The following is a 19621-nucleotide window of genomic DNA, read 5'->3' as shown; positions in this document are numbered from 1 at the left end:
TTTCCCAACTTCTTTGTCACGTGTTGCTGGCATCAAATTCTAAAGTTAATGATTATTTGCAAAAAAAAAAAAAGTTTATCAGTTTGAACATCAAATATGTTGTCTTTGTAGCATATTCAACTGAATATGGGTTGAAAAAGATTTGCAAATCATTGTATTCTGTTTATATTTACATCTAACACGATTTCCCAACTCATATAGAAACGGGGTTTGTAAGAACCCTGCGGCAAAAAGCATCTGCAATCCATAAAATAGCGTGGACTATTAGTAGGTGCTGCTCGGGTGTGGCAAAATGTGTTCCTCTGGTGCTCTTCAGTTTAGGAGTCCAAGACCTTGTCTACATTAAGCCTCATTAAAGGAATAATTATTCAGCCTAAGCCCCGTTTTGGCCACACTAAATCATCGTTTAAGGTTCCCCTCCGTGGATCATTTTCTACACGGGTAAGTGCGCCATGTTTTTCTTGAATCTCTGGCTCTCATCATTGTATGGACTCATTGATCGTTTACAAACTGAGTTCGGAGAGGAAGTGACGCCAGGAAGTGATGTCAGAAAGAACGCGCCACAGCCAGCTTCATAATAAAGCGGTTTCGTAACTCGGAGCTAACCACTGGAAATATGGAGGCGAGTCATCCAGACATACTGTGTTTCTCCTTCTTGTACATGGATTGTGGAAATCACACATAAATACCTTACGAGAAAGTGGATTGCAGCTATTTGGGATACAACACTTCTCAGACGGCAAGAGGACTTTCGAATGTCCAGGTGAGCTGTGATTCTACTTAGCGAAAAACATTGTCCATTTGTCGAAGGAGAGACAACGAGAATGCGGGCTCCCGTGGATGTGATAAAAAAAGATAGTGTGTGCTTTGTATTACCTGGCCGACGAGGGAAGACTATGAAAAACGGCGAATGCTTTTGGACAGGCAAAGCAGACTGTATCAGTTATTGTCCGCCATGTATGTCGCGGACTCAACGTCTAGGTCCAGAGTATTTGAAGTCACCAAAAACAAATGGACAATGAAGGTGAAGGCAAAAAGAGTGAGGAGTGTCCTGACCAGATATCTAGATCCCTAGATTGATTGATGTCAAATATTCTTTATCACATTGTTTATTTTCACATGTCCATTAAAGATTTGATTAATTTATGATGGCTTAGGTGTGATTCACTACAATAGGGCCCCACAGCACACTGGATTACAGTTACCGTATTTTTCGGACTATAAATCGCAGTTTTTTTCATAGTTTGGCCGGGGGTGCGACTTATACTCAGGAGCGACTTATGTCTGAAATTATTAACACATTAGCGTAAAATATCAAATATTATTATTTATCTCATTCACGTAAGAGACTAGACGTATAAGATTTCATGGGATTTAGCGATTAGGAGTGACAGATTGTTTGGTAAACGTATAGCATGTTCTATATGTTATAGTTATTTGAATGACTCTTACCATAATATGTTACGTTAACATACCAGGCACCTTCTCAGTTGGTTATTTATGCCTCATATAACATACACTTATTCAGCCTGTTGTTCACTATTCTTTATTTATTTATTTTAAATTGCCTTTCAAATGTCTATTCTTGGTGTTGGCTTTTATCTAATAAATGTCCCCAAAAAATGTGACTAATACTCCAGTGCGACTTATATATGTTTTTTTCCTCCTTTATTATGCATTTTCGGCCGGTGCGACTTATACTCCGGAGCGATTTATACTCCGAAAAATACAGTAATTGAAATACCACAACACTGGGTATTGTTCAGATTAGGGATGTCCCGATCCGATATTTGGATCGGATCGGCTGCCGATATTTGCCAAAAATTGCGTATCGGCAAGGCATGGGAAAATGCCCATCCAGATCCAGTTTTAAAAAAAACTCCAGTCCGTGTTTTCCAACGCACCTATTTAAATAATACATTCCACTTTTCTGCTGCTCCGTAATTTCCGTTCCGCATTTTCCAGCACACATTCAACACATCCACACGTCTGTGAACTCTCACGCTGTTGCATTTAGCTGCTGGCATTACACGACAGGCTCTTCTCACTCTTTCCTGTGTTTGTGCTTCTCACAGACAGCAACGCACCTTCTTACACACGTCACATACTGTCACGTCATACGTCACATACTGTCACGTCATACGTCACATACTGTCACGTCATACGTCACATACGTATACGTCCTCCCCGAGCAGAGAGGTAGCAGCATGGCTAACGTTAGCTGTGATGCTAGCGCAGCCGTGCGAGCAACGCTCCCTCTAAGGCAGTGGTTCTCAACCTTTTTTCAGTGATGTACCCCCTGTGAACATTTTTTTAATTCAAGTACCCCCTAATCAGAACAAAGCATTTTTGGTTGAAAAAAAGAGATAAAGAAGTAAAATACAGCACTATGTCATCAGTTTCTGATTTATTAAATTGTATAACAGTGTAAAATAGTGCTCATTTGTTGTGGTCTTTCTTTAACTATTTGGAAAAAAAGATATAAAAATAACTAAAAACTTGTTGAAAAATAAACAAGTGATTCAATTATAAATAAAGATTTCTACACATAGAAGTAATCATCAAGTGCCCTCTTTGGGGATTGTAATAGAGATCCATCTGGATTCATGAACTTAATTCCAAACATTTATTCACAAAAAAATAAATCTTTAACATCAATATTTATGGAACATGTCCACAAAAATCTAGCTGTCAACACTGAATTTTTTTTGAGACATTTAAAAAAAATCTCTGCATGAAAGTTTAAAAGTAGCATATATTAATGCAGTATGAAGAAGAATGTTTTAATGTAGACATGCAAGCCTTGAAAGAACATTTTAAAAATCAAGACTACATTTCCTGCAAATGGGTGCATTTCTACCCTATATTTTAACTTTAGATTTATTCTCATATCAAACTCTTTTGGCTGTCTTTTTGACACTTACATCCGGCGCCCCCCTCCACACCCTGGATTATAAATAATGTAAATAATTCAATGTGATTATCTTGTGTGATGACTGTATTATGATGATAGTATATATCTGATAGTATATATCTGTATGTGTGTCTGTAAGTGGACCCCGACTTAAACAAGTTGATAAACTGTGTTACCATTTAGTGGTCAATTGAACGGAATATGTACTTCACTGTGCAACCTACTAATAAAAGTCTCAACCAATCAATCAATCAAAACACATAGAATCATCATACTGCTGTGATTATATGCATCAAGTGTTCATTCAAGGCTAAGGCAAAATATCGATATATATATTGTGTATCGCAATATGGCCTTAAAATATCGCAATATTAAAAAAAGGCCATATCGCCCAGCCCTAGTTCAATGATGCCATTTCTGTTTGTCGTGTATAATTTTGTCTATTTTGTGTTTATCCTTGAATAAACAGGTCAGTTTCTTGTTACCAACCATTGTGTATTATTCAAACTCCCCTAATTCAGCTGGCTAGTTGTTATCAAGAGTACTAAAACCCTTTTCAACATGATTCTGACAACTAAGTAGGCTAAATAACTTTAAACTTTAATACATGCTCGGATAGGCCAGTATCGGTCAGTATCGGTATCGGTCAGTATCGGTATCGGATCGGAAATGCAAAAACAATATCGGTATCGTATCGGAAGTGCAAAAACCTGGATCGGGACATCCCTAGTTCAGATAAGTTAAATTTAAGAACTTGCACACAAAGCAACACTGGAGGTGACTATGATGTGCGCATTTTCCGCGCATGCGTACTAGGTCGCGTTGCGCCGGAGGACGGATAACCTTAGCCAGCTTAGTGTAGAAGGGGCCCAAGTGAAACTTATAAGAAAAAAACATGTTTTTACCTGACTATCAAGTCCCACCCGCCTCTCACAGCATCTTCCCTATCTGAATCGCTCCCACTGCCCTCTAGTCCTTCACTCTCACTTTCCTCATCCACAAATCTTTCATCCTCGCTCAAATTAATGGGGAAGTCGTCGCTTTCTCGGTCCGAATCGCTCTCGCTGCTGGTGGCCATGATTGTAAACAATGTGCAGATGTGAGGAGCTCCACAACCTGTGACGTCACGCTACTCGTCTGCTACTTCCGGTACAAGCAAGGCTTTTTTATCGGCGACCAAAAGTTGCGAACTTTATCGTTGATGTTCTCTACTAAATCCTTTCAGCAAAAATATGGCAATATCGCGAAATGATCAAGTATGACACATAGAATGGACCTGCTATCCCCGTTTAAATAAGAAAATCGCATTTCAGTAGGCCTTTAAAGATTAATACCTATTTATGATTATCAAAATATAAAAGAAATATACCTGAACAGAACGCTCATGATGGTTACACCAAAAAGTAACGCTACGAATCGCGTTTTTCCAAGTTTTTGGGGCATTTTTATGCTATTTCCAAGCATCTCCTTTTTATTATCCTTCATTTTAAATGGTCAAACTAATGCATGTTATATATGCATACCCTAGTAAACAAAACAAAAAAGTCATATTTATTTTGATTGTTCCATTTTGAAGTACATTTGTGCAGGTGGGTGCGAATGTACCCATTACCAGAGCTGTACACTTGGGTTCAAAATCTTCCACATCTCAATCAAGCTGCATTTAAGAATCGATCCTTTCTTTACCCCACACTTACTCCATTTGATATTAATGCTCTGACCGATGTTGCCACTTGAGACACGGCTGTTCATCGCGCATAGATCATCTAAGACAATGTTTTTCAACCACTGTTCCGCGGCACACTAGTGTGCCGTGAGATACAGTCTGGTGTGCCGTGGGAGATTATCTAATTTCACCTATTTGGGTTAAAAATATTGTTTGCAAACCAGTAATTATAGTCTGCAAATTATGTGTTGTTGTTGAGTGTCGGTGCTGTCTAGAGCTCGACGGAATAACCGTGTAATACTCTTCCATCTCAGTAGGTGGTAGCCGGTAGCTAATTGCTTTGTAGATGTCGGAAACAGCGGGAGGCAGCGTGCAGGTAAAAAGGTATCTAACGCTTAAACCAAAAATAAAAAAAGGTGAGTGCCCCTAAGAAAAGGCATTGAAGCTTAGGGAAAGCAATGCAGAACGAAACTAAAACTGAACTGGCTACAAAGTAAACAAAAACAGAATGCTGGACGACAGCAAAGACTTACAGCGTGTGGAGCAGACGGCGTCCACAAAGTACATTTGTACATGACATGACAATCAACACCAAAATAGGAGCACAAGACAGGAAGTAAAACACAAGTAAAACTCACAATAAGTCACGGCAAGATGTGACAGGTCGTGACAGTAGACCTACTTTGAGACAAGACCTATAGTGATGCATGGTTGGTTATGGTTATGGTTTGAATTCATATCCAACAATTTCGACAACGACTTTTTACTGTCAACTGAGTTTCGTTATTTAAAGGGGAACATTATCACCAGACCTATGTAAGCGTCAATATATACCTTGATGTTGCAGACAAAAGACCATATTATTTTTTTAACCGATTTCCGAACTCTAAATGGGTGAATTTTGGCGAATTAAACGCCTTTCTATTATTCGCTCTCGGAGCGATGACGTCGCATCGGGAAGCAATCCGCCATTTTCTCAAACACCGAGTCAAATCAGCTCTGTTATTTTCCGTTTTTTTCCACTGTTTTCCGTACCTTGGAGACATCATGCCTCGTCGGTGTGTTGTCGGAGGGTGTAACAACACGAACAGGGACGGGATTCAAGTTGCACCAGTGGCCCAAAGATGCGAAAGTGGCAAGAAATTGGACGTTTGTTCCGCACACTTTACCGACGAAAGCTATGCTACGACAGAGATGGCAAGAATGTGTGGATATCCTGCGACACTCAAAGCAGATGCATTTCCAACGATAAAGTCAAAGAAATCTGCCGCCAGACCCCCATTGAATCTGCCGGAGTGTGTGAGCTATTCAGGGACAAAGGACCTCGGTAGCACGGCAAGCAATGGCGGCAGTTTGTTCCCGCAGACGAGCGAGCTAAACCCCCTGGATGTCTTGGCTCACACCGTCCCGAAGATGATCAAGAGAAGAATATCGACCCTAGCTTCCCTGGCCTGCTGACATGAGGGTATGTCTACAGAATATATTAATTGATGAAAATTGGGCTGTCTGCACTCTCAAAGTGCATGTTGTTGCCAAATGTATTTCATATGCTGTAAACCTAGTTCATAGTTGTTAGTTTCCTTTAATGCCAAACAAACACATACCAATCGTTGGTTAGAAAGGGGATCGCTGAATTCGTCCTCGCTTTCTCCCGTGTCGCTGGCTGTCGTGTCGTTTTCGTCGGTTTCGCTTGCATACTGTCATGTCTGTGTAATCATGTTTTAGTCATTTTTGTTTAGTTATTGACTCTTTAGTTTCTGGCTTTTCACTCCCTTGTCTTGTTTCCATGGTTACCCATTAGTTTCACCTGTTCCACGTTTGGACTCATTATGCACTCTTGTTTGTCACCATAGCAACCCATTAGTTTTCACCTGTCATGTCACGCACCTGTTTTGAGTCACGCACCTGTTGTTAATCATGTCTGTGTTATTTAAGCTTTTCATTTTCTGTTGTTCGTCCTGGTGTCATATCTTTTCTAACCCTGCTATCCTCTCGTTTCAAGCCCTGTCCACGGTCCCATGCCACAGTAAGTGTTTTGTTATTTTGTGTTCAGTTTCTGCCTTTGTGCAAGTTTTGTTTTCATTCGCCAAATTTTTTTACCTCCGCGATTGTGCGCGCTTTTTGTTTGTTCCTTTTTGATAGTAATAAATAAATCATGTACCCACCTTCAAGCCATGTCCGATCCAAATTCACTTGAATCTTGGGAAAACAAAAACTCCATAGCCCACGCTGTGACACATACGGTTCAAACCGATATGGCTCAATAGCTTCAGTTTCTTCTTCAATTTCGTTTTCGCTACCTGCCTCCACACTACAACCATCCGTTTCAATACATGCGTAATCTGTTGAATCGCTTAAGCCGCTGAAATCAGAGTCTGAATCCGAGCTAATGTCGCTATAGCTTGCTGTTCTTTCCGCCATGTTTGTTTGAGTTGGCTTCACTATGTGACGTCACAGGAAAATGGACGGGTGTATATAACGATGGTTAAAATCAGGCACTTTAAAGCTTTTTTTAGGGATATTGCGTGACGGGTAAAATTTTGAAAAAAACTTCGAAAAACATAATAAGCCACTGGGAACTGATTTTTAATGGTTTTAACAATTCTGAAATTGTGATAATGTTCCCCTTTAATGATTTCTGCTGGTGGTGTGCCTCCGCATTTTTTCAACGCAAAAAAATGTGCCTTGGCTCAAAAAAGGTTGAGAAACACTGATCTAAGAAACGCAAAGATGGCATTTTTTGTATTCCGTGTTGAGGATGGAGAACGGAGTAGCTTTCTCTCTGCCCATCGATTGATGTCTCCTTCTCCCCCCCACACACACTTTGACATGTCCTTATCCCCGTCGCCATCTCGCGCTATTGACGCTGTCGCTATCTGGCCAATCTTTCCTAAGCTGTTTTGTCATTTGTCGCCTCTTAAACAGAAATGGAACAAGGGGGACTTGCCAGGGACAAGACTTAATGACTGTCGCTTTTATTCCAGTAGTGTGCACTAAAGCTAATACTTTACTTAATGTGTCCCTCTTAGGCATTCGCCAAGCAATTTAACCAACACATTTCCATTTTTGGGCTAATAGGTAAAAAGCATGCAGTCACTCATAACCGTGGTCAATTTACAGAAAATTGACTTAAAACCGGCTTTTGGTTTCATACCTTTTAAGCTAAATGTGTTTGAAGGGGCTACTCCACAGGCCCTCCTGTTAAAAGCTATTATTTTCTCCAACTCTGCCCCTCATCCAGAGAGAGCCGTCTGTGTTGCACTTCTTTAAAATGCATCTCGACAAACACGAGTCAAGGAACACATTTTCTCCCCATGAGGTGGAAGGCGGCTTTTTCCCTTCCTCCCCCCGCCTCTCTCCTGCAGAGGGGCTATTATTGCGGCTAATTATCTACAAATAGGCTCGATATGACAAACACAGCCCTGCACCGGCGCCGCCTAAGTGCAGGATGACAAAAAATACATTAATTAATAGAGATGTCCGATAACGGCTTTTTTGCCGATATCCGATATTGTCCAACTCTTAGTTACCGATTCCGATATCAACCGATACCGATATATACAGTCGTGGAATTAACACATTATTATGCCTAATTTTGTTGTGATGCCCCGCTGGATGCATTAAACAATGTAACAAGGTTTTCCAAAATAAATCAACTCAAGTTATGGAAAAAAAATGCCAACATGGCACTGCCATATTTAGGGACCGAGTCCCTATGGGACAGAGGACCCTATTGTATTTCTAGCGTTTTATGATTATTATACCGCCGCCTCTTTGAGCTGTAATTTGACCCCCTTAACATGCTTCAAAACTCACCAAATTGGACACACACACCAGGACTGCCGAAAATTGCGATCTCATCAAAAAACCAAACCCTAAAACTCAAAATTGCGCTCTAGCGCCCCCCTATGAAGAAAACACAGACAAAACTGCCTGTAACTCCCAGTAGGAATGTCGTAGAGTCATGAAACAAAAACCTCTATGTAGGTCTGACTTAGACCTAGATTTCATTCACTCACAACCCCCAGCAAAAATCAACAGGAAGTTTGCAATTCCCCCTTCACCTTTTTTCAAACATTATCTCCTCTGAGCGCGTTTGTCGTGTCGGCTTCAAATTAGCACAGGAGAGAGATTGAACCCTTCTGATTAAAAGTTGATGAAAGAGTTTTAATTACTGCTCCGGTTTAGATTTTATGAGCCCTCAAAGTCGGTCCCGTCCATCGCTGCTTGCAGCTTTAATTATTATTGAAGTCACAAAGTGCATTATTATTTTTTTAACATGCCTCAAAACAGCAGCTTGGAATTTGGGACATGCTCTCCCTGAGAGAGCATGAGGAGGTTGAGGTGGGTGGGGTTGGGGGTGGGGGGGGGGGGGGGGAGTTTATGGTAGCAGGGGGCGTATATATTCTTCCCCAGGGCCATAACCATCCTGAACGGACTGCCCCATTGTCCCTCATAACTGCCTTCTCTTCGGTGCAATAACCCATTCCACCAACCACCCTGTTTTTGTTTTGTTTTTTCATGTATATATTCATTTCACACCATATTCATTGCACTTCTACATTTTTTATATTTCTATATATTTGCACATTGTTTTTCTAGCATGCACACATCGCACTGTATGGAATGGCCTCAATCTCGTTACCTTGCGTAATGACAATAAAGCTGATTCTGATTCTGATTCTGATATTGTAGCGTCCCGGAAGAGTTAGTGCTGCAAGGGGTTCTGGGTATTTGTTCTGTTGTGTTTATGTTGTGTTACGGTGCGGATGTTCTCCCGAAATGTGTTTGTCATTCTTGTTTGGTGTGGGTTCACAGTGTGGCGCATATTTGTTACAGTGTTAGAGTTGTTTATACGGCCACCCTCCATGTGACCTGTATGGCTGTTGACCAAGTATGTATTGCATTCACTTGTGTGTGTGAAAAGCCGTAGATATTATGTGATTGGGCCGGCACGCCCCCAATATTGTTATCTGGGTGGAAATCGGGAGAAAATCGGGAGAATGGTTGCCCCGGGAGATTTTCGGGAGGGGCACTGAAATTCGGGAGTCTCCCGGGAAATTCGGGAGTCTCCCGGGAAAATCGGGAGGGTTGGCAAGTATGACTGGGAGACGCAACTGCTCTGTACTTCTCCCTACGTCTGTGTACCACTCCGTACAGCGGCGTTTTAAAAAGTCATAAATTGTACTTTTTGAAACCGATACAGATGATTTCCGATATTACATTTTAAAGCATTTATCGGCCGATAATATCGGCAGTCCGATATTATCGGACATCTCTATAAATTAAACAAAAATAATTGGGGAAAAGTGTGAATCACATAACATAATGGAGTCGGGCTGCAAGGATTACTCGACACAGAAAACAAAATTTGTCGCCGACAATTATATTTGTCGACAATAGTCGTGACGTCCTCACTCGTGGGTCACTCGCAAAAACATGGCCAGTGCTAACATGTAAAGTGTGAGGATATTTCCACTTATTTTTGTCAAAAACATGAATACCTTGCTCATTTTGCAAAGCGGACCTTGTTTTTAACGGAAGTACATCTGCAATACGCGAGTATTTAAAGCGGAGCCAAAGTCAACCAGCTAAACTCAAGTATGTTTTAAAACAGCCTCAATTTGCAATGCCGAAAAAAAAAGACACTTTAACAAACGCAAACCACACACACACACATACCAAGGCAGAGGTATCATTAGATTAAATACAGTATTTTCCAGACTATAAGGTGCACTTAAAATCTTTTTTCCCCCTCAAAACTCGACAGTGCGCCTTATAACCCGGTGCGCCTGATGTAAGAAATACGTTTGGTTGAGCTTACCCACCTCGAAGCTATTTTATTTGGTACATGGTGTAATGACAAGTGTGACCAGTAGATGGCAGTCAAACATAAGATATGAGCGTAGGCTGCACTATGATGGCAATATGTCTCAAGTAAACAACACCAACATTTTATATGTTCCATTGAAAATATAGAACATTATACACGGCGCTCAAAAATCTATCAAAATGTTTTAGTACGATTTTGGCAAGCTATGAAGCCGCACAGCTTGTCGGCGCATTAAACATACGAGTATTATTATGGTGTGTGTATAAGGTAAGACGTATTATCTGGCGTTTTGTCCCACAATATTATGCAAAAGCAACTTTTCTTACCTTCTGGTACCTGCTGATCTGTATTTGGGATCCCATCAAGTCATACAAATGGGGTCACACAGTACATTTTTGGAGTCCCACTTTTTTGCAACCGTTTTGAAAACAAATGATAAATGTATGCATTATTTTGTTATATCTCACATTTTATATTGTGTTTTGGAAAAAGGTTGTCATAAACGTTAATTCATAAAAAATTAAAAAAATACAAAATAAAACAAATTTTTATGCATATAGAAATGTATTCAGTTATAAACGTTCATTCACTTTCTTCTTTCTTTCATGGATCTAAACTTTACCGCTGCCGGTAGTTTTTTCTATGTTTTTATTGTAATATTTTCAGAATATGTTTGTTCTATTTTTGGCCAAAGTAAGACAAAGAAAACAATTGGAAGTTTTCCTTATTTTTTTTAGTTTTAACGCCATGGTTTTAATAGTCCGGTGCACAGATTTTCCTCCATGCGGCCCCTGAGCTAAAATGAGTTTGACACCCTTGTATCATTAAATAGACCACATTTTAATAATTAATCAAAGAAAGAATTCTACACATTGAGTCTATTAGAGTGCTAAAACTGCCAAGAGTTAATCAATAGTCAATATATCAGTGTGCAGCTTTTTAAACATCACATTCTTTTTGAGGAAGTTAGATTTTGTGTTTTGTTGTTTGTTCTCATTGCTGCTATTTAACTGTTTTTAATACGTAAACAAGGTTAGTTGTTTTTTTTAAGCACTTTGCCTTTCATTTCTTTTAAATGGACAATATTTTATTAGTCATTTTAATTTTTGTAGTAGCTGAATGAGCATTTTTCAAATTTTCTTGTAATCAGACCATATTTTCGGTCTATTAGATGGAATTTTTACCTAAAAATAAGGTAAATATTCCATCTAATATACTGAAACTATGGTAATAATATACCTAAAAATAAGGTAAAAATTCCTAAAAATACTTAAAAGGTCAAAATTCCATCTAATATACCGAAAATATGGTAATAATATACCTAAAAGTAAGGTAAAAATTCCATCTAATATACCGAAAATATGGTCTGATTACAAGAACATTTAAAAAAGTATATGAATATGAATACATAATGAACCTTTTTGAGCAGCTGACTGAGCCTTTATCAAATGTTCTTGTAATCAGACCAAATTTTTGGTATATTAGATGGAATTTTTACCTAAAAGGAAAGGTAAAAACTCCATCTAATATACTGAAAATATGGTAATAATATACCTAAAAATAAGGTAAAAATTCCATTTAATACACCAAAAATATGGTAATATTCTTGTAATCAGACCATATTTTTGGTATATTAGATGGCTTTTTTTTTTACCTAAAAAGAAAGGTAAAAACGCCATTTAATATACCGAAAATATGGTAATAATATACCTAAAAATAAGGTAAAAATTCCATCTAATATACCAAAAATATGGTAATATTCTTGTAATCAGACCATATTTTTGGTATATTAGATGGCATTTTTTTTACCTAAAAAGAAAGGTAAAAACGCCATCTAATATACCGAAAATATGGTAATAATACACCTAAAAATAAGGTAAAAATTCCATTTAATATACCAAAAATATGGCAATATTCTTGTAATTAGACCATATTTTTGGTATATTAAATGGCTTTTTTTTAACCTAAAAAGAAAGGTAAAAACGTCATCTAATATACCGAAAATATGGTAATAATATACCTAAAAATAAGGTAAAAATTCCATTTAATATACCAAAAATATGGTCTGATTACAAGAAAATTTGAAAAAGTATATGAATAAGAAGACATAGTGAACCTTTTTGAGCAGCTGAATGAGCATTTTTCAAATTTTCTTGTAATCAGACAATATTTTCGGTATATTAGATGGAATTTGTACCTAAACATAGGGGTAAAAATTCCATCTAATATACCGAAAATATGGTAACAATATACCTACAAATAAGGTAAAAATTCCATCTAATATACCGAAAATATGGTTTGATTACAAGAAAATTTAAAAAAGTATATGAATAAGAATACATGATGAACCTTTTTGAGCAGCTGAAAGAGCATTTTTCAAATGTTCTTGTAATCAGACCATATTTTCGGTATATTAGATGGAATTTTTACCTAAAAATAAGGTAAAATTCCATCTAATATACCGAAAATATGTTAATATTATACCTAAAAATAAGGTAAAATTCCATTTAATATACTGAAAATATGGCAATAATATTGGCAATAATGTATCTAAAAAAAGGTAAAAATCCCATCTAATATACCGAAAATATGGTAATAATATACCTAAAAATAAGGTAAAAAATCTGCCTATTATACCAAAAATATGGTAATAATATACCTAAAAATAAGGTAAGAATTCCGTCTAATATACAGAAAATATGTTAATAATATACCTAAAAATAAGGTTAAAATTCCTTCTAATATACCGAAAATATGGTAATATACCTAAAAATAAGGTAAAAATTCCATCTAATGTACCGAAAATATGGTAATACTATACCTAAAAATAAGGTAAAAATTCCATCGAATATACCGAAAATATGGTAATAATATACCTAAAAACAAGGTAAAAATTCCATCTAATATACCGAAAATATGGTCTGATTACAAGAAAATAAAAATAAAAATATATGAATAAGAAGACATTATGAACCTTTTTGAGCAGCTAAATGAGCAGCAGTTACAGTATAAATAAATATTTATGAATGAATTAGTCATCTTTGTTAGCCTGAAATAACATGAGCTGCATTTTGAAGCCGATGGAAAAATGAGGGCCATTAAATATGTGTAGGCTTTATTATCCAATTAGTTGACTAATGGTTAAGATAATTGTTGACTAATGGAGACACAACGGAGATGAGAGTAAAATGTGGCGATGGGAAAAGAAAGGCTGACACCATAAGGGACAAACACCACAAAATAATCTGGTCTATAGAGTAGAGGGTGACGGTTGTTGCCAACGGCAACGGTCCCACCATGCATTTAGCTCCCGGGTGCTTGGTGATCAGGGCGGCTCAGGGGTCTAAGGCTGTGTGTGTCATTTGCAGGGAGAAATTCATTTACTAAGCAAGCATGGAAGGCTATGTATGACGCATCAATGGCTGCTTGATTAGATCCTTACTCTGACACATATGAATATTTATCAGTGTTGGGATGAATACACATCTACTCTCCTTTCATCTGGATCATTCTGAGGGTCCTCCTGTCCGCCCTTTCATTTTTGCCCGATGAATATGTCACGCATAATCCGGACAGAGTCGCCGCCGTGCATTCAACGTCTACAGACGGCCTTGTTGCCTTTTATTCACCATGGCGACAAACGCGCCTGAAAGGAAATGAAGACGCTGGAAGGCAATCACAGACAAACACTTAAGCGGCGATGTGTCTGGAATACATTTGCCTCTCAAGATCACGGCGTGCGGCTGCACAAATGAAGCTGCAGGTGAGCCAAAACAAAAGGAATTCACGCCGCCGTTGGCTGGAACACGGCGCACTAATATCCAAGTCCACACACACACACACACTTACGTCACTGACACCAGCCTCCACTATCTTCAGGCCAGTCTCCTTCTCCAGCTGCTGCTTCCGCTGCACTGCACACAAGACAAAAGCGGAGGCGTTGATGAGTTTGAGCAGAAGATGACAAAGTAGCACTATTGATTTATTTATTTTCTACTTGCTGGCAGGGGAACGAGCGGTCAGTGATACTGAGGATGACGCAACGCTGTGAGTCAGATGTCAAAATGATCACAGGGAACAACGGGCCCACGCAGAAACTGCCGTCATTTCGCGTTCATCCAAAGTGGAATAAACTCATGTTTGTGCAACACTAAAGCGCAATAATCAATAATGTCCATAGTCCCACTTAACCCTTTCCTATCCTTCAGACCAGACCTGGACAAATTAAGGCCAAATCATCAAATCATTTTTTTAGATCTTTAAGATGGAAACTGTAGCTAGCCGCCATTATGTGCAGTGATGTTTTCAAATGATCGTAAGTCTTGAACTATACAAAGTATTTCAATGGTTGAAATCTGCGCTTTTGCATGATCTACTCGCTACTATGGTAATTGTGGAGGGAGGTGTGGCCAGCGCTGCCTGCAGGAGCAAAGGTCACCGCCTCTGTCTATGGTGTTGATGGCAGAGCACCATCATTGCCGACGGCGAGACACAACTGACAGGTGATTACTGTATTTTTCGGACTATAAGTCGCAGTTTTTTTCATAGTTTGGCCGGGGGTGCGACTTATACTCAGGAGCAACTTATGTGTGAAAATATTAACACAATACCGTAAAATATCAAATAATATTATTTAGCTCATTCACGTAAGAGACTAGACGTATAAGATTTCATGGGATTATTAGGAGTGACAGATTGTTTCTATATGTTATAGTTATTTGAATGACTCTTACCATAATATGTTACGTTAACATACCAGGCACGTTCTCAGTTGGTTATTTATGCCTCATATAACGTACACTTATTCAGCCTGTTGTTCACTATTCTTTATTTATTTTAAATTGCCTTTCAAATGTCTATTCTTGGTGTTGGGTTTTATCAAATACATTTCCCCCAAAAATGCGACTTATATATGTTTTTCCCCTTCTATATTATGCATTTTCGGCCGGTGCGACCTATACTCCGGAGCGATTTATAGTCCGAAAAATACGGTAATCTAATTAGTTACTATGGTAATTGTGGAGGGAGGTCTGGCCAGCGCTGCCTGCAGGAGCAAAGGTCACCGCCTCCGTCTATGGTGTTGAGGGTAGAGCACCATCAGATAGGGGCGATGCAAGTGCTGACGGCGAGACACAGCTGACAGGTGATTGGATTTCCCAGGTGGTACGAGTTAATCTAATCATCTGATCATCTGTTGTCTTTAACAGTAAGCGGCCAGGAACAGGAGGGGAGGGAGGTTACGGAGGTGACTGAAAAGTCACGTCCTGCTGGAGAAACTTTGAGAAATTCTATGTACATTAAAACCTTGCTAAAAACTGCACGCTTGGCTCCTGTGCCGTGTCTAACAGTGGAACTGCTACAGTAATCTAATTAGTGACTATGGTAATCTAAGTCACAGCAGCTCAGACGAGGCACCAAGCACTGTGGGTGGGGAGCGTTTCCACAGAGTGTTTCCAGCCTGGAATGCGGGTGTCAGGGACAGACGCGGAAGGAGATTTTTTACAACAAAGTTCTAAAGCAGGGGTCCCCAAAATATGGTACGCGGGAAGTCCCAAATTAAAAATTTTAAATAAAATGAAAAAAAATATATATATTTTGTATTATTATTTTTTTTAAATCTGTCCTTTCTCATCCATTTTCTAACGCTTGTTACTCTTGGTGTCTCCTAGCTGCTCAGGCAAATCATATTGTTTAAAAATGCATTTTCCCATCGATAACGTGACATCCTCACACTCGGAATATATATATATATATGTGTGTATGTATATATATATGTATAAAGCCTATACATATATATGTATAGGCTTTATATATATATATATATATATATATATATATATATATATATATATATATATATATATATATATATATATATATATATATGTATAGGCTTTATATATATATATATACATATATATATATATATATATATATATATGTATATATATATATATATATATATATATATATATATATATATACACATATGTATGTCGAAGTTTCTGTGGTTTATCCATTATACAGTGCTCAATACTGGGGTAGAGTGGAATATACGTTAGGTCAGGAAAAAACACAGAGGCTAATTCATCCCGACAAGCCTGTTTCCACTGAAGACGAGCCTGTTCTTCAGGAGATTTTATTATACTATATATATTATATATTATACCAGCGTACCCCCGCGACCCCAAAAGGGACAAGCGGTAGAAAATGGATGGATGGATTATATATATATATTTTTTAATTATATTATATATGAGCGATATTAAAATAGAAACTTTCAAACATAAGTATTGTAAATTTTGAAGCCAGATTAGGTGTCTTATTATTTATGAGATGTCGTAAATTTAGTGAAGTCAGTTTGCTGCTAGTCTGACCTTGTAGTTTACTAGCTAAACTACATGACAGGTAATTTTAAAATAAAAACATTCAAAACATGGCCAAGGTGAATTTTGAAAGTAAATTAGTTGTCTAATCATTCATGAAATGTAGTAAATTGTAGTGAACCTTGCGGTCAGGCTGACATCGTAGTTTAATAGCTATGGCCGCGTTAGCTAGCCCATATGACGAGCAATTTTAGAACAAAAACAACATTCAAAACATGGCTAAGGTAGATTAGCTGTCCAATCATTCATGAAATGTTGTCAATTGTAGTGGTCTGTTTGCTGCTAGTCTGACATTGTAGTTTACCAACTACAGCCACATTAGCTAGCCCGTGTGACGAGCGATTTTATTTTATTTTATTTTTTATTTTTTTAGAACAAAAACAACATTCAAAACATGGCTAATATAAATTTTGAAGGTATATTAGCTGTCTAATCATTCTTGAAATATTGTAAATTGTAGTGAAGTGTCTTTGTTGCTCGTCTGACATTGTAGTTTACTAGCTTCAGCCACATTAGCTAGCTCGTTGTGGGTGGGGCTGGGAACCCTTCAAGGCTAATAATAATAGTAATAATGAATACGTATAATTAAAGAACAAAATGGGACCCCAAAAAGTTACAACCCTACTGATCAGGCTTTTAACATAATCAACATTTATTGGCGTAACAATTCCTCCTATCCAGGAGATCGCAAAAAGCCGCTGCCTGACCAGGGCTCAGAAAATCTGCAAAGACTCCTCCCACCCCCACCAAGGACTGTTTTCACTGCTGGACTCTAGAAAGAGGTTCCGCAGCCTCCAAAGCAGAACCTCCAGGTTCTGTAACAGCTTCTTCCCTCAGGCCGTAAGACTCTTGAACGCATCATAATTAAATTATCCCCTCTACTCCCCCCAAAATGGATTAACTCGCTGGAATAAAAAAAAGACAATATACGTCCACAAACGTGGACGCATGTGAAAAAGTGCAATATATTTATCTGTACAGTAACCTATTTATTTATATATATTTATTTATTTTATATATATATTTATATATTATTTATATATATATATATTTATTTATGTATGCACCTTATTGCTTTTTTATCCTGCACTACCATGAGCTTATGGAACAACATTTCGTTCTTATCTGTGCTGTAAAGTTCAAATTTGAATGACAATAAAAAGGAAGTCTAAGTCTAAAAAGGCCAAATCAGGTTACCAATGAAAATGAACACGACAGTAAGACAGCTGGCAACATTGTATGTCTGTAACGACTCAAACCTGTTGGTTCACAGAGTGCAGGCTAAAAACCCTGTAACAACAAACAAAAAATCTCCTCTCCGTCACTTTGTCAAGTATCGTATTTTCCGGACTATAAGGCGCACTTAAAATCCTTTTTTTCCCCCCTCAAAACTCGACAGTGCGCCTTATAACCCGGTGCGCCTAATGTAAGGAATACATTTGGTTGAGCTTGCCCACCTCAAAGCCATTTTATTTGGTACATGGTGTAATGATAGGTGTGACCAGTAGATGGCAGTCACACATAAGAGATATGTGTAGACTGCACTATGATGGGTCTCAAGTAGAGATGTCCGATATTATCGGCCGATGAATGCTTTAAAATGTAATATCGGAAATTATCGGTATCGGTTTCAAAAAGTAAAATGGATGACTTTTTAAAACGCCGCTGTGTACACGGACGTAGGGAGAAGTCCAGAGCGCCAATAAACCTTAAAGGCACTGCCTTTGCGTGCCGGCCCAATCATATAATATCTACGGCTTTTCACACACACACAAGTGAATGCAATCCATACTTGGTCAACAGCCATACAGGTCCCACTGAGGGTGGCCGTATAAACAACTTTAACACTGTTACAAATATGCGCCACACTGTGAACCCACACCAAACAAGAATGACAAACATTTCGGGAGAACATCCGCACCGTAACACAACATAAACACAACTCTGGACTCTCACAATATTATGTTAGATCCACTATGGACTGGACTCTCACAATATTATGTTAGATCCACTATAGACTGGACTCTCACACTATTATGTTAGATCCACTATGGACTGGACTCTCACACTATTAAGTTAAATCCACTATGGACTGGACTCTCACACTATTATGTTAGATCCACTATGGACTGAACTCTCACACTATTATGTTAGATCCACTATGGACGGGACTCTCACACTATTATGTTAGATCCACTATGGACTGGACTCTCACGCTATTATGTTAGATCCACTATGGACTGGACTCTCACTATTATGTTAGATCCACTATGGACTGGACTCTCACAATATTATGTTAGATCCACTATGGACTGGACTCTCAACACTATTATGTTAGATCCACTATGGAATGGACTCTCACTATTATGTTAGATCCGCTATGGACTGGACTCTCACACTATTATGTTAGATCCACTATGGACTGGACTCTCACAATATTATGTTAGATCCACTATGGACTGGACTCTCACACTATTATGTTAGATCCACTATGGACTGGACTCTCACACTATTATGTTAGATCCACTATGGACTGGACTCTCACACTATTATGTTAAATCCACTATGGACTGGACTCTCACACTATTATGTTAGATCCACTATGGACTGAACTCTCACACTATTATGTTAGATCCACTATGGACGGGACTCTCACACTATTATGTTAGATCCACTATGGACTGGACTCTCACGCTATTATGTTAGATCCACTATGGACTGGACTCTCACTATTATGTTAGATCCACTATGGACTGGACTCTCATACTATTATGTTAGATCCACTATGGACTGGACTCTCACAATATTATGTTAGATCCACT

The 19621-nt window shown here is 38.3% G+C and overlaps 1 protein-coding gene across 3 annotated transcripts in view; it reads right to left on the bottom strand.

Annotated features, from left to right (window-relative positions):
* Positions 1–19621, bottom strand: part of ptprn2 (protein tyrosine phosphatase receptor type N2) — a 439783-nt gene that overhangs the window by 141517 nt on the left and 278645 nt on the right. For all 3 annotated transcript variants that reach the window (XM_061965795.2, XM_061965796.1, XM_072913464.1), the window contains exon 11: positions 14263–14327. In XM_061965795.2, the coding sequence (XP_061821779.1) occupies positions 14263–14327 (65 nt within the window). The remainder of the gene's footprint in view (positions 1–14262; positions 14328–19621) is intronic.

This window comes from Nerophis lumbriciformis, linkage group LG07 (genome assembly GCF_033978685.3).
Source record: "Nerophis lumbriciformis linkage group LG07, RoL_Nlum_v2.1, whole genome shotgun sequence".
Lineage (NCBI taxonomy): Eukaryota > Metazoa > Chordata > Actinopteri > Syngnathiformes > Syngnathidae > Nerophis > Nerophis lumbriciformis.
This window is presented reverse-complemented; position numbering and strand designations above follow the sequence as displayed.